Source organism: Rana temporaria, chromosome 12, assembly GCF_905171775.1.
Source record: "Rana temporaria chromosome 12, aRanTem1.1, whole genome shotgun sequence".
NCBI classification, from domain to species: domain Eukaryota; kingdom Metazoa; phylum Chordata; class Amphibia; order Anura; family Ranidae; genus Rana; species Rana temporaria.
Window position 1 is genome coordinate 62,794,946 of NC_053500.1, and position 17,211 is coordinate 62,812,156.

A 17,211-nucleotide genomic window follows, 5' to 3' on the forward strand; every position below is an offset into this window, starting at 1 on the left:
TAGCATCATCTAACTCAAAGGTACTGGAGCACCAGGCTGACCAATGTGAAGTATAAGGCCCAATCCTTAGAGGGGTTCGCAGGGCAACCCAACGTGTTTCGGAGATATGTTTTTTTCTTCTTCAGGGGGAGAAAAGGGTGCAGAAGTCTACAATATAATATTACAATGGTAAGGTATACAGTCATTAAAACTTTTTTTTTAATGACTGTATACCTTACCATTGTATTATTTTTTTATGTACAACAGTAAAGTTTTTGACATTCTTTTTTATTATACTTTTGTTATACTTCCTCCCTCCTCCACCTGTAAAGTCCCAATTTGGTCATCATTGTTCTTTATGATCATGATTATAGGTTTTACAATGTCAATATATAGTGGTGAGCTCCATATAACAAAGCCTTTTATTTTTTCCCTAGAGCCATACAGTCCTGCCGTCTGGATGATGATGTTTGTCATGTGTCTGTCTGTTGTTGCTGTGACTGTCTTCATCTTCGAGTATTTCAGCCCCATGGGATACGACCAAAACATCAACAATGGAAAACGTAAGAGAATGCTTTTACACTATCGGTCACATTTTAAATCAAATGTTGTAGCAAGTGGAAACCTGGAATTATGTCTCATCTAACACTGTCTAAGACACTGATTTGCCTGGCTTCCATACTTCTGTTATACTGTTTTATGCCCCCCGGGCTGGGAAAAAAATCTATTTGGATCTAGAATTGAGTTGAGAGGTCAAATCGATTCAGGTTTTCAGCAAATCGATTTTTTTTTTCAACAGGACCGGCGCGAGGTCGGACGCCGCAGACTAGGCCGAAGCCGCAGCCTCGCCTAAAAACTCCTGCTCGCAGCTCCTCAGGACCGGCGCGGTGTCTATAAAAAAAATAAACTCTATTCGAATCGTGAAACAAGTTTTTTTTTAAATCGCTATTTTTTTGGGGAGAGAATCGCCCAGCTCTACCCGCCCCCCCCCCAATTATTGTAAACTATGGTACATTTTGGCTCTGGTGTGCTCAGTAGAGCAGCTATTTATTTTCTGGGTCTGGTCAGGTTTCCCTAGATTTGGTGGCTGATTGAATGAATGAATGAAAACTTATATAGCGCAACACATGCAAACTTAATCGCCTCTGGGCGCTTGTTGTTCCTGTCTCCTTTGGTATCAAAAGAGATGAGTCTTGATCTTTCTCCTGAACGCCAAGTGGTTCTCCTCCAACCGAATGCTGGTTGGTAAAGCGTTCCATAGTCTAGGCCCTTGGACCGCGAATCTCCTTTCTCCTTTGGACTTGTAGTTGGCTTTCGGTATCTGGAGGAGATTTTAAATGGTGGATCACAGAACGCGATTGGGATTATGAGCTTTTATTTTTTCGCATAGATAATGGGGAGCATTCCCATAGATACATCTATGCGTTAGACAGAGTGCTTTAAAAGTGATTCTGTCTTTTACTGGTAACCAGTGAAGGGTTCTCAGTGAAGGTGAGATTGATTCCCAAGGTTTTTTCCCAGTCACAAGTTTAGCGGCCGTATTTTGAACGACTTGTAGACGAGCGATTTGGTACTTGGGGAGTCCGAGGTAAAGGGCATTTGCATAGTCCAATCTTGAGTTTACAATAGATCCCACCACGACCGCTATGTCTTCCTTGGGAATAAAAGGAGTAAGTCTGCGTAGTAGGCGCAGCAGATGGTGAGATCCACTGACTACTGACCCTATTTGTGCATCCATTGTCATGTAGGAGTCATAGATGACCCTAAGACTTTTGACTTTAGCGCTAGGGGTGATGATTTTGCCCAGAATGGGCGGGGGGGGTCCAAGTTGTTGCAGGTTGATTCATACGTTTGGCGTGAAACAGGAGAAGTTCTGTTTTCGCTCCGTTGAGTTTAAGATAACTCTTTGTCATCCAGTCCTCTATCAAAGAGAGGCATGTCTCTAGATTGAGGTGATGATCCTTTTTATTGCAAATGCGGAAATATAGTTGCGTGTCGTCTGCATATGAGTGGTAGAGCAGTTTTTGACTGCTAATAATCTCAAAAAGAGGGCGAAGATAGATGTTGAATAACACCGGCGACAGAGGGAAGTGAAAGGTCATAACTTCACTATTTGCGATCGGTTTTCCAAAAAAGAGGCGAACCAAGATAAATCGCCTTCTGCGACTCTGGCTACTTCAGCTAGCCGAGTCAATTAAAGCTTGTGGTCTACTGTGTCGAAGGCAGCGCTTAGGTCCAACAGAACCAGAAGACAAGATTCTCCTTCGTCTGCGGCCTCGAGAGCGTCGTCCCATATTTTGAGCAATGCGGTTTCTGTCCCGTGTCCAGGCCGGAATCCCGATTGAAATGGATCAAGTAGGTTGTGGGTATCTAGATGCTGTTGCAGCTGTTGTACCACTACTTTTTCCATTACCTTTGAGAGACATTTATGGATGCCAACTTGCCTATGTATAAACGTTCTTATATTAATCAAAGCTGTCCCTGGAAATATGCAAAAAAATAAAGCAGGGGTAAGTCATGTTAGGTATGGACGTCAGAAACGTCCGAACAGCGTCGTATTTTACATTGTTTGCGTAAGTCGTCCGTGAATGGGGCTGGGCGTAGGTTACGTTCACGTCGACTAAGCATTGAGCGGGCGTAATTTACTTTGAAAATTCGACGTGATACTGAGCATGCGCGCGCATGCGCCGTTCGTTAAGCGCGTCATTTACGTGGGGGTCACAAATCATTTACATACAACACGCCCCCTACCAGCCTAGTTTGAATTAGGCGGGCTTACGCCGGCCCATTTACACTACGCCGCCGTAACTTAGAGCGCAAGTTCTTTCTGAATATGGGACCTGCCGCTCTAAGTTAAGGCGGCGTAGTGTATCTGAGATACACTATGCCCGCCTAAAGATAGGCGCTTCTTTCAAAATCTGGCCCAAAGAGAGTAAGTATATGAAAAAATTTGATAAATTTATTAACATAGTATCAAAGAATAATAATAAAACATCAAACAACACAAACAGAATAAAACACGATACAAAAGGCCCGAGTAACGTGCATGCTTCGGAACTGCGTCTGCACAGTTCTGAAGCCAGCCCGCAGCCATATTTTTTACAGGCAGTTGCTGCCATTCCCAGGCATTTACATACAGGTAAAAATTGGACGATTTTTACAAACTGTCTATAAAAAAATATTTCTAACAAATCCAGGAGTGCTTTATTGAGGAACAAAACAGTACAAAATAAATAGTTACATAAACAAAATACAGTGGCATACGTAATAGACAAGTAAGAGAAAGTCAAAAAAGACCCAACCATACAACGCCAACAAAATTTCCCAGCACAAACACATGAGACACAGAATAATACCTAGTAAACTATCCATCTATTATCAAAAATTACCTTTGAGGTAGGTAAAAAGGGAGCAGCGAAAGGGGAAAAAAAAAAGGGGGTATCAAGAAAGGATGAAAATGGGAAGGAACAAGGAAAAAAGGGGGGGGGGGGAGAAAAGAGCTAGGGTGAGAAATGGGAATAGCTAAATGCATCTCAACTTGAAGTCCAAGGAGACCAAACGTCATATTTCCAGGGACAGCTTTGATTAATATAAGAACGTTTATACATAGGCAAGTTGGCATCCATAATTGTGTCCCATAAGGACATTGTAGGGTGAGTTAAAGAGGCGAGTTTTGGCACAGTGTAAGAAATAAGAGATTAGCAATTTGGCATGATGAGAGCACTGCTCATCCTCATAAATCCCGAGAAAGACCAACTCCGAGGAAGCTGAAAGTGACAACTGCAAACTAAGATTAATTCAAAAACTCAGGCAGTCCCAAAACAACTGCAGGCAGGACACTAGGTGAAAGTGACACCAAGGACACTTTGGATCACATGTCGGGTACATCCTATGGAGCCTCACAGGTGTGTAGTAAACCAAATTCAGAAACCTGACTTGGATCAATTTGGCCCTGGAAGAGATTACCAATTTAGCACCAACTGTCCGTAAATTTACGGGTCGTTGGCAACCCTGCTAGCCTCACTATACTGTAAGTGCCAATCATGCACAGGGAAGCTTGCAGCAGCCTCTGCATGTAGCATTATCTGGATTTTTTCTTTAATCATAATCAATAATAAAAATGTCTTTGGCAATTTGAAAAAGACCTTTGTATCTATATAAGATTTATCAGTAAATTTTTTGTTTTTAGTGTAAAGGTGTGATTTTACCAGGACCCATTTAATGTTGATTATGGAAAGTATTTTGGAGATTAAGGCCAAATACAGATGCCTAGAAATTCTGGTGTTTATTTATCTTATTATTTCTCTTTCAGGTTTAGGAGGCCCAAGCTTTACAGTGGGCAAATCTTTGTGGCTCCTCTGGGCACTGGTGTTTAATAACTCCGTTCCCATACAGAATCCTCGTGGTACTACAAGCAAGATTATGGTGCTAGTCTGGGCCTTCTTCGCTGTCATCTTCTTGGCCAGTTACACAGCCAACCTTGCTGCATTCATGATTCAAGAGCAATACATAGACACAGTGTCTGGCCTAAGTGACCGAAAGGTGAGAGCAGTCATTACCTAAATTGGTAAACTGTTAACTGTATTAAGAGAAACATAGAGATTTCTGTTGCTGAAAGTTCTATCTGCAGTTTCTAGTTCCCTGCATAACATAATGGCACAGTTCTGGTAAACCTAATTCTAGTTGTGGACCAGTGCCTTGGTGGGGACAAAGCTAGGTTTCAAATGTACAAGCTGTGCTAGCAGTTTGTTTCCCTCTTGTGACCACCGCTGAAAATTTGTGATGGAATTTACCAAGAATGCTGTAGAAAGATGAAGATGCAGGAGATGGCAAGAGGAGTTACGGAATGTTCACGATTTAAACAGTACCATACATATACAGCAGGTAAAATAAGTATTGAAGACGTCACCATTTTTCTAGGTAAATATATTTCTAAAGGTCCTATTGACGGGAATTTTTCACCACATGTCAGTGACAACCCATGCAATCCATACATACAAAGAAAACCAAAACAAATAAGGTCAGAAATGAACAAATATTGTGTGCAAATATTGTGCAACGTAAAAAATTGCATAACCCACCATTTTTTTCTCATGGAGCTTTGCTCTCAGAAAATATATATTAAGTTTGGGGGTTCTAAGTAATGTAGCAAAAAAAATTGGTCTGGATGGTAACTGTAACGGAACGTCCCGCACTCCGCTTGAGTGCTTCCATCATATACCGCTTCCTACCCGTCTGGATATAGATATCAGATATTCCAGCTGCCCTCAACACACGAGACGAGATTTGTTTGTGTGCTTAACATGGAGTGTTTATTAGAACCAAGAATACAAACTTATATACAGTTTAAAGAGGAGGTAACCAGAACATAAATTAACATGAGCTAATTAACTAATCATTTACCCAGACTAGGCGACTCCAAGACATGACCTCTCAAGGTAGACGTCCCGTCTCTTCGCTCACCTGCTATACAATACACATTATCATAAGTGTAAACACAGGACATCTTCACACAATAGCAGGGTCAATTAGCATCTAACAGTATGTGTCCCATCATTATGAATGAGTCACTCTTACAATGAACCCGTTGATTTCAGAATCAACAAACAGTAAATAGTTCTTTACATATATCCTGGAATATATTGTGGATAATAAGTATATAATAATCCCATCTCAGGTAGTCCAAGATATAATTTCTCAGTCATCCTATGCCCTTAGTGGACATAGGATGATTTTAGACATAAGAGGGTCTGAGTCTGTCTCAGTAACTGATTAAGAAGTTCTCTTTTTGGAGGTCAATACATCTAAAAAAGACACAGCATGCTTCCTTTTACAGAACATTCTAGCAGTAACCTTAATCAAAATAATGATATGAAACATGGGGTTGAGTTTCTTTTAAAGAAAATCATAATTTATATGTATCCACAGATGTTTTAATATAGTCCTAGATATTGACCCAATATTTAAGTCACTAAACAGACATACAGTATCAAAGACTTCTGACATGTCCAACTTCCAGATTTTGGGCCGGTTCACGCCAGAAAAAACAAGTGTTTCTGCATGCTTTTTTACATGTGGTGTTGACACGTTTTTAATATCCCCCTCAACTTTGGCTCGATTCACTCATGTGATTACACGACTTTGATCTAATTTTGCACCAGCATTAGATAAGAAGGAATTCTTACGAGGCTTTGATAAGCTCAGTGTTTTTTTTAACCCTCACCTCTCCTCCCAGGTCGTCCTTGCAACGCACAACCTTTCCTCCCAAGAACAATCTATTGCATTTTTTTTTGTGCAATTTTTATTTGTAAAAACGTATCGTGTGCTACATATACCCTAAAGTACCTCAATAACCTTTTTTTGCCATGGTGCCTTGCGTGTTTTTTTAATGTTTTTTTGTAATGCACTGCAAAACATGCGACATGGGGCGTTGCTAGGTCTACAAAAGATCTGGGGCTAGAGCCCATAGCAGCGAAGTAAAGAAAGTCATACGCTTGGGCGGGCATACACATATATATATACACACACACACATGTATATAATATACATGTGTGTGTATATACACAGAGCAAAATTATAAATGCAACACTTTTGTGTTTGCCCCTATTTGTCATGAGCTGAGCTTAAAGATCTATGACTTTTTCTATGTACACAAAAAGCCTATTTCTCTAAAATCTTGTTTACAAATTGTCTAAATTTGTGTTAGTGAGCACTTATCCTTTGCCGAGATAATCCATCCACCTCACAGGTGTGGCATATCAAGATGCTGATTAGAATTAGAAAATTTGAATTAGAAAATTTCCCCTTTATGTATAACCATTACCTGGGATGGAGGCACTTTTCCCATGTGCTTCATTTAAAGTCCAAAATCTCTCTTTCATATTTCAAAATCAAGATGCTGATTAGACAGCATGATTATTGCACAGGTTTTCCTTAGGCTGGCCACAATAAAAGGCCACTCTAAAATGTGCAGTTTTATCACCCAGCACAATGCCACAGATGTCGCAATTTTTGAGGGTGCATGCAATTGGCATGTTGACTGCAGGAATGTCCACCAGAGCTGTTGCCCTTGCATTGAATGTTCATTTCTCTACCATAAACTGTCTCCAAAGACATTTCAGAGAATTTGGCAGTACATACAACCGCAGACCACATGTAACCACACCAGCCCAGGACATCCACATTCAGCATGTTCACCATCAAGAACATCTGAGACCAGCCACCGGACAGCTGCTGCAACAGTCGGTTTGCATAACCAAAGAAATTTTGCATAAACTGTCAAAAACCATCCGAGGGAAGCTCATCAGCTTGCTTGTCGTCCTCATCAGGGTCTCGACCTGACTGCTGTTCGTCATCGTAACTGACTTGAGTGGGCAAATGTTCACATTCGATGGCGTCTGGCACTTTTGTGAGGTATTCCCGGTTTTCACTGTACTGGGCAGCTGGCAGACAGCGCGTATGACAGTGGGTGAGTGGTTTGCTGATGTCAACGTTGTGGATCGAGTGGCCCATGGTGGTGGTGGGTTTATGGTATGGGTAGGCGTATGCTATGGACAATGAACACAGGTACATTTAATAGATGGCATTTTGAATGCACAGATATACCGTGATGAGACACTGAGACCCACTGTTGTGCCATTCATCCACGACCATCACCTCATGTTGCAGCATGATAATGCATGGCCCCATGTTACAAGGATCTGTACACAATTCCTGGAAGCTGAAAACATCCCAGTTATTGCATGGCCAGCATACTCACCGGACATGTCACCCATTGAGCATTTTTTGAATGCTCTGGATCGGCGTATACGACAGCGTGTATTAGTTCCATTTTTAGTTAGTTTTAATTGACGACGGGGTTCCCCTTAATATCCATATCAGACCTGAAGGGCCTGTTAATGGAATTTGGGGGGACCCCACGCTTTATTTTTTTATTTTTTATGAATGAATCATCTGGATTGCCAGAGCCGACAATTCATTAGAGCCACAAAGCCGGTTTTAAATGCCTTTTTTTCTTTCAGAAATTACACTTTGTGCAGGGACAGTTCTATGTACGGGAAACATGCGCTTTTTCACATGATGACTTTACACCCCCCCTAGGTACGAAATTTAAAGTAATATTACACTTTTATTGTTTCACTTTTAGCATTATTAAATTCACTGCTCCTGAAAAAAATGTCCGTTTTTAAAACTTTTTTTGCATTGATACATGTTTCCTGGGACAGGACCCAGGTCCCCAAACACTTTTTAGGACAATAACTTGCATATTAGCCTTTAAAATTAACACTTTAGATTTCTCCCATAGACTTTAACAGGGTGTTCCGCAGCTTTTCGAATTTGCCGCAAACACCCCTAATTGTTCGTTGTTCGCCGAACAGGCGAACAGGCAATGTTCGAGTCGAACATGAGTTCGACTCGAACTCGAAGCTCATCCCTACATGGCACACTGGGAGGTTAGAGATTTCACAAGGCACAAGGGCAGGACTGGTGCAATAGTATACACAGCTTGCTTGCCTCACCTCCCACAGAGATGGGAAAGAGAAATCTTCATCTGTGACTGTGCTTTACCACCACTGCCAATCGTGCTATCCTAGGCCTTCTGCTAGCTTTGGCTCCTCCCCCTGGTCTCCCTCAGCTGCATGCTCCTCCCCAAGCTCCCTCTCTTCTTACATGCTCTGTGTGCTGCTCAAAATGAAGGTGTTCGTGACCCTCTCAACAACCGCCCAGGTGGGAGGGATTTTTTTTTTCATGATCCAGGCAATAATTCTCGCTAAAGAGAGGGGGGTGGTATTTGACTGTGTTACAGTCTTGCTCTGCACTGCAGAGGAGGAGGAGGAGGAGTGCAGTAAGCAGGGATGGGACTGTAGTAAGGGGATGCGAGCAGGTAAACAGTGCCCGGCTGTGGTTGTACTGTTCTGTCTCCTGTCAGTGCACTGAGCTGGGCTGGGTACAGGTGCTGTGTGAGCAGAGCCGGTCACCAGTGGCAGCATGAGTAACTCATGGGGAAACCCTGTCTTTGGCACCCCCCTCTCCTGGTGCCCTCAGACGGCCGCCTTATGCTTCCGCCGGCCCTGAGTGGCGAGCAGAAACCGGGACTGATGCACCCGGCAAGAGACTCTGGGCTATGGGCCCCAGATTCGGGACTATAGCCCCAGAAGCCACCCCCTAGCAATGCCACTGCATGCAGATTCTAATGACGATTGGGGTGTCATCAACCATTAGCAGCAACCCACACAAAAAAGGCACGTTTTGCCAAGAAAGACCCCTGCATACTGTCCGTGTAAGCCGTCAGGCAGTTTCATAAAGACAGGAAGACTCAATGAACTACTAGTGCAGTTAACAGCACACTGGGAGTTTATTGAGAACAAAAGCTGTCGTTACTTGTAGTTCATTGACCCACATGGATCACAGGGATTTCAAATAGTGACAGTAGGTATGGGCAGAAGATCCCAGACCTGCTGTTGCGGGGAGTGCGGGGATCGGCTGCAGGATTGGTAACATGTTATATGTTCCACCCTTAAAATAGGTGGAACATGTAACATGTTCCCAAAGGTGAACCTATCCTTTAAAGGTTATAGTTATATGATGGTGTGGATGGGATTGTGCACTACCTTCCTTGCTGACACATGAGAGCTAAAAAAGTTTGTCCTTCTGACTAAAATACAAGGTTGTTTGTTCTCCAAAAAACATATAGACCTCTTGGCTAGTTATAAAAACTGTACAAAAAGAAATAATTGGAACAAAAGCAGATCCATTACCCACAGCAACAACTTGAATCCCACTTTCCCAAAAGGAGAAATGTTAAAACCTGAATGGTTGTTACAGACAGCAACCTTGCTTTGTTCCGAATCTCTTTTCTCCTGTTTTTTTTTTTACAAATAGTGTTTTTTTAGTTTTTAATCTGTTTTTAGGTAGGATTTAATTAATGGAAAATCAATAGATCATTTTCTTACTAGCGTATTTCTGCTTCGATTGACCTAACCTGGATTTATTCATTCACATCAAGCCTTTCTTTTACGTCAGTTCATTAACAAGTCTTTTTACTTTTTTATAAAATGAATGTAATTAGCACATCTAGCAGGATGCTTAGAAATGTAGCACAAAGAGCAAAGTAGATTGCCAGAAAGCTATCTTGATGCAGTGTGTATAGTAGCAATTAACAACATGGCACCTTATCAAAATGTCATGATACTGCAACATTCTTCTACTACACGACCACAGGGCACACAATCTCTGAAAAAAACATAACAAAAAAAGAAAGATGGATATAGATTTATAAAATATTTTACAGTTATTGGTTAGTGTCCCACAGCATGACAGAAGGGCAACTAGTAATTGCAGAATGAAATCTCGTCAGTGGAAGCCTCCATGTTTCTCTCAGAGGACACCTTTAGCAGTTCTCTGATTGTAGTTTGTAACATTGTCATATGGGGTGGCAAGAGAAAAACAAACGAACAGTGTCATTTTTCAAACCAATTTTTCTCTAGAAGACCAGAATTCATAAAACATTACGTTTGGAAGATATCCAGATCATATAGTAAAGGTATACATTACCAACACAGAGGGAGGCCCCAGTTTCACTTTACAGATCTTCAACACTTACAGAGCAATGTGATAAATCAATTACCTCACAGTCATTCCCAAAAAATGGATGTAGCGGCTTGCTCCTTTTGAGCTGGTGCTGCTTTAAATTTAGAGGGTAGTTTGAGAGTTAGTTGACTCAGACTGTTGTGATCTTTACAAATTTGGGCCTCTGTTCCAGCCATGGCTGTACTGTGAGTGACCACTATTGTTTGTCTGGGGTGCCGTTACCACCCCAGGCCAAGGGTGGCAGCAGTTAGGTCAAGGTGCTTTTGGTGTTCCCCCTCAGCAGCCAATCAGTGGGGGTTGGTCCTCCCGCTGTACATGCTGGGGAGGAGTACTTAAGGGACAGGGGTGGTCGATCGCTGGTCTGTTGTCCCACCACCCCAGTGTGTGGCCCTCCTGGCCTGGGGGTGCATGTTCCTGGCTCCGGGACCATGTTGGCCCAGAGTTGTGATTTACCTAAGTAGGCCCAGTAGTCAGACTGGGTCTACGTTTGCAGAGCGGTCCTGTGCTGTCCGTCCTGGAGGGAGGAAGCTACTCGATAAAGAACCTGTCTTGGAGAGCACCGAGCACGAGGCTAGTATCTCAGGAGAGGCCTTGAACTTCATCGAAGGATGCACCATTACTAAAAGGCTGGATGATAATCGCCTGTCAGTCATAAGTTCTGCAAGAAATTAATCTGGAGAGATCCGGGTGCTGAATCCTGTGCTACGGGGATTTTGGACTGAAAGTGTCTCCACCTATGGAAAGGTCTGTGGCAGAGACTGTACCATTTTTCCGTGCGCCATCCCTGCTGCTAGGCTAGTGAGAGAAACCTATCCGGGTGCGCAAAACCCACTCTGGCGACGAAAGCGGTGTTGCTGGAAGCAGGAGTGTTTCTGGATTGAAATAGTGCACCTGAACATATTACCTATTACCCTTCTACCTCGTCAACTACTTATTTTAATCTTTTACCAAGTTCAGCAAATAAATCAAAGAAAAAGAAGTGCAAAGTGTGGACATTGAACTTTTCTCATCTCATCTGATACCTCTCTTTCCTCGCGGTCTAGGGTAACATGTCACCCAAACAAAACCAGCAGCTCCTCCGGGGGTAGTGCTACATGGGCTTCTCCAGGCACCAAGTCTTTTCAAAGATGGAGGACCTCTTTTCAGGCCGACTGAATGTCCTAGCTGCCCTCCTGACTGTCTGCAGAGGCAAAGCGAAAATCTGGACCCTAGCTGTCCCTGATGAGATGGGTTACTGTCCCGAAGGCTGGTGTTGTAAATAATGATATGTTGTAAATAAATGGATGATGATTAATAATTATTAGTGTTTTTATGGAAACTGCAGTACACCGGCACGTATATAATGCAACTCCTCCAATCCAAATAAATCTCTGAAGCTACTTGGTTCTCTAGGCACATTAGCATTTATTGGATCCCAGAACAGATGAGAAAGTCCACAGGGTACTTGCAAATAATACAATTATCAGATGCCTTCAGACTCCCAATCAAAATACTTACTGTTCTTTTCTGTCATAGCAAGCATAGAGGCACTCCAGTCCTCCAGCATATTTATTCAATAAATACAGTATATTCTGCACCTAGGTAGCTTCCATGCACGCAATAATGTATAATATATCTGGATCTGTGCCTCCATAATAATTTTCTTTACTTGGAAAACAAACTTCCCTTCATACAGATTACTACCAGTAAGTAAAGCTGGAGGGGTTTCTGAGTGGCTGACCACGCGATTTTGATCTTGACAAGAACAGACTTCACTTGCAGTTTACTGGAAATAACCAGTGCCGGCCCAAGACATTGTGCTGCCTGGTACCAAGAATGAAATGCTGCCCCCCCCCCCCCAAAAAAAAAATTACGTTCACCAAAATGCCCCCACATCCATTATATTATATTTAATGATAACTAAAGTGGACCTATCATGGCTCTATACATGTATATAGGAGTATAAAAAGGACCTGTTATGGCTCTATTCATGCAATTAACCCCACAGTGGAGCGGAGAGCGGAACGGGAGGAGCGGTCGGGCGGCAATTAGCCCCACAGTGGAGTGGAGAGTGGAGCTGGCGGAATGGGATGGCGTGTGGGCAGGAAATTTGCTGCCCCCCTGAAAGTGCTGCCTGGTACAATGGTACCATCGGGTCCCATGGTAGGGCCGGCCCTGGAAATAACAATTAAGGTCACTATAGCATTTACCTTTACAAGGCAAACAAGTTACCCTTTAAGTGCCATTTAACCTAAACAAGTACTGTACCCCATGAATATTTAAAGTGATTGTAAAGGTTAGATTTTTTTAAAATAAACAACATGTCTTACTTACCTCCACTGTACAGTTATTTTTGCATAGAGTGGCCCCGATAGCCGTCTTCTGGGGTCTCTTGCTGCTCCTCCCCACATAAGATAACCCCCTAGGTGAAACACTCTTCTAGGGAGGTACCTTGCGGGCACACTCCCGAGTCCAGCATTCGCCGTCCTTAGCCGCCGAATGCAGGACTTGGCCCCGCCCCCCGGTGCCCATGTCATTGGATTTGATTGACAGCCGTGGGAGCTATCAATTTATCCAATCAAGAGCCGAGAATCCTGGGCAGAGAGACAGCGATACCTCACCGTGGGACATTCCAGGGGTCAGGTATGTAAAACAGGGGACTGGGGAGGCCGGTGACTGCGAGAAGTTTTTTGACCTTGATGCATAGGCATTAAGGTAAATAAACAGGAGGGTTTATAACCCCTTTTAAAACCCCTTCAAGTCTATTTAGACAAACAATATTTTACAATGCCTTATAGGTAACCTTGTAAAGAACCTCCTTTGAAATGTTTAATTAATCCGCTCACGACCACCCCATAGCAGATTTACTGCTACAGGGCAGCCGCTCTGTACAGAATCACTTATATATACGTGATTCTGCACATCCGGGTTTTGGGGAAGAGCATGCGCCGCCAGCAGCTCGCTCCTGCTATGATTTTACACAACGGGAGCTAATTAGCGGGTCCTGATGTCCGCCGGTACCCTCCGATCATTCGGTACTCTGCCTTGTTTACATAGTCATTCTGTCAGACTGTCATTCTTTGAGTACAAAAGACATGGATCCTGTGTTTCTGTGAAGCAGAAACACTGATCCATGTCTTTAAGTAGTAAAAGCACCTCCCTCACAGTTAATAAGAACTCCCTAGGAACACATTTAACCCTTTGATCGCCCCTGATGGTAATCCCTTCCCAGCCAGTGTCATTAGTACAGTAGCAGTGCATATTTATAGCTGATCACTGTATTAGTGTCTCTGGTCCCCCAAAAAAGCGTCAGTGTCCTATTTGTCCCCCCACAATATCGCAGTTCCTCTATAAGTCGCTAATCACCGCCATTACTAGTCAAAAACAAATATAAATAAATAAAAATATCCCATAGTTTGTAGACGCTGTAACTTTTGTGCAAACCAATCAATACACACTTATTGGGATTTCTTTTACCAAAGTATGTAGCATTTTGGCCTAAATTTGTGAGGAAATTTTATGTTTTACATTTTTTTATTGGATGTGTTTTAAAAGCAGAAAGTAAAAAAATATATATATTTTTTTTTTCAAAACTGTCAGCCATTCTTTGTTTCTAGCGCAAAACAAAAAAACCTGCAGAGGTGATCATAAAACCACCAAAAGAAAACTCTATTTGTGGGAAAAAAAGGACATTTATTTTATTTTGGTATAGTGACAATTGTCAGGTAAAATAACGCAGTGCCGTATCGCAAAAAATGGCCTGGTCAGGAATGTATACAGAATATCCTAAGCAAATTATTATTATTATTATTATTAATAATATTTATTTACTTGTATAGCGCCGTCAATTTATGCAGCGCTTTACATATACATTGTACATTCACATCGGTCCCTACCCTCAAGGAGCTTACAACCTAAGGTCCCTAACTCACATTCATATACTAGGGCCAATTTACGCAGAAGCCAATTAACCTACCAGCATGTCTTTGGAGTGTAGGAGGAAACCGGAGTACACGGAGGAAACCCACGCAGGCAGAAGGAGAACATGCAAAATCCAGGCAGGTACTGTCGTAGAAATAATTCCGGACGACTGTACTTCCAAAAATCCTTTTATTGAACCTTAATATGACAAGTGGTTAACAGATGGAGCAGAGGACAAAGAGGTAGACGCGTTTAGCACAAATGTTAGTCATTACCAGAATATCCTACAGCTGGCCATATCTGGAACATTTTTTTTCTATAACACAGCAGACTGATCACAAAATACTAAAAAACTGAAAAGACTCCCCCATCCAAACAGATGAGGTAGATAGGAGAATCCTCCCTGCTGTGTTATTGTATTCTGACAGTGGAAACTCTTCTACTGTCAGAATACATTGATCTGTGCTGCAGCTGATTAACTGCAGGGCTGATAAAATAAAATGTTTCCAACAATCCTGTTGGTGCAGCAGGGATCTAATAACTGACTTGCATGCTCACAAACTGAATTTCGATCCATCTACAGCCAGTTTAACCTCTGCATCCTAAAGTGGGAGCTGAAATCATGTTGGAACTCTGTGTCAAAATGCAACACAGGCTCCCCAAAGATAGAGCCTAGAGCACATAGCAGACCTATGACCTAGTGATCATAGGATTGGTGTAATACTTCCTGGTATAGCTAATCTGAGTGATACCAGCACTCCTAGATACAGTTACTCCTAGATACCATACCATCACTCCTGGATACCATCACTCATATATACAATACCATCACTCCTGGATACCATCACTCCTGGATACCATCACTCCTGGATACCATCACTCCTAGATACCATCACTCCTAGATACCATCACTCCTAGATACCATCACTCCTAGATACCATCACTCCTAGATACCATCACTCCTAGATACCATCACTCCTAGATACCATCACTCCTGGATACCATCACTCCTGGATACCATCACTCCTGGATACCATCACTCCTAGATACCATCACTCCTGGATACCATCACTCCTGGATACCATCACTCCTGGATACCATCACTCCTAGATACCATTACTTCTAGATACCATCACTCCTGGATACCATCACTCCTAGATACCATCACTCCTGGATACCATCACTCCTAGATACCATACCATTACTCCTAGATACAATCACTCCTGGATACCATTACTCCTAGATACCATCACTCCTAGAGTAGCTGCGCTTAATCTCCCCTGCCTACAGAAAATATTTCATTAATGGTATTCTAAGCATTTCTGAAAAATGTGTCTGTTAGCTAAATAGATAGAGATTTATTCTTGCTTATTTTGTACCATATGTCCGCATGTTGATGGGTCCTAGTATGGGCCTTTTAAATGTGCTAATTGGTACAGTGGAGAGGAAGATCAAAGCATTAAGAGATGGAGGTAAATTCAGAATGAACACAGACGGTAAACTAAAATGGGAACAAAACTGACATAAATGATTCAGAAACGCTAAATATAGGAGAGAAAGAAATCAAAGGGGTGTAAACAAACAACAGGTTGTAACATTCTGGGAATGGGTAAAAAAAGCAGACATCTCTCATTATGTCTGCAATCATTAACATATGTTGTTAATTTCCAGGCCGGTACAAATTGCTATTATCTTGACAGCCGCTGCAAGATCATGAACAGTCATACAGCAGACTGCAGAGGAGGGGCATAATAGATCTGAAAATAGAAGACATGTGTGATATAAATGTATGCAGCCAAAAGAGAATCTATTTTTATATGTTCTAAATATATATGTAAATATGGTTGGCTTTGTGCAGGAAACGTCTTGCGTGCCTGTCAGTAGTGATAGATTGGTGACACTGGTTTTCATTATTAATAGGGAATGTTTGCTTATTATGGGGAAGCGCTGTTTTCTGCTTAGTAATGGTGGCACCTTACTGTCAATTAGTTTCAGTATGTGTTTATTTCAATTATTATACATCCTAGAATGTGTCCTTTAAGGGTTGTGTACTGGAGTAATACCCAACCTGAACTACATATTCTTTCTTTATTCTTGTACACCCTAGGGCCTTAGTTGCTTTTGGAACTTGACATTGAGTGCTTCTGCTTATTTTACTGTAACAAGTATTCCCAAGTCCTTCTATAGCTCTGTTTCTCCAATCTTACATTATCATATGCTGTTTAGCTGCTCTGTATTATGTCACTATCCTGCTGAGTTTAAATAAATCTACATAATTTAGGGTCATTACCAAAAGCAGAAATGCATATTGAAGGGAAAGGGTAGACTCTCCTTCACCCAATATCAGCCATCATTATGCTATTCCCTTGCAGGAAGGGTATTTTAAGGTAGGTTGCAAAGGACTTCTGTGCAAGAGCGCTTCATACTCAAGGGCTGAGATTTCATTCCAGTAAAACAATGTCCACCAATATTTGCCATGGGTGGAACTGGAATGAAAAAAGGTCCATATTCTTAATCTTGTTTATTTTGGCCATCTACAACTTTGGGAGCAAGGTTTTTTGCAATGCTCTGGATACAACGCTTATTTGCTTTGATTAGTTGGGGGGAGGACTGATATTGTGTAAATTTTGATCTGGAATTATGATGTAAAATAAATAATGCTGGGCTATTTGAAATCCGAAATTCCATACAGCGGAACCTTGGATTACGAGCATAATCCATTCCAGGAGAATTTTCATAATC

At 42.0% G+C, this 17,211-nt stretch overlaps 1 protein-coding gene across 2 annotated transcripts in view; it reads left to right on the forward strand.

Moving 5' to 3' along the window:
• GRIN2C (glutamate ionotropic receptor NMDA type subunit 2C) overlaps positions 1–17,211 on the forward strand; it is a 288,017-nt gene that overhangs the window by 143,131 nt on the left and 127,675 nt on the right. For both annotated transcript variants that reach the window (XM_040331716.1, XM_040331715.1), the window contains exons 8-9: positions 417–542; positions 4,292–4,521. In XM_040331716.1, coding sequence (XP_040187650.1) covers positions 417–542; positions 4,292–4,521 — 356 coding nt within the window. The remainder of the gene's footprint in view (positions 1–416; positions 543–4,291; positions 4,522–17,211) is intronic.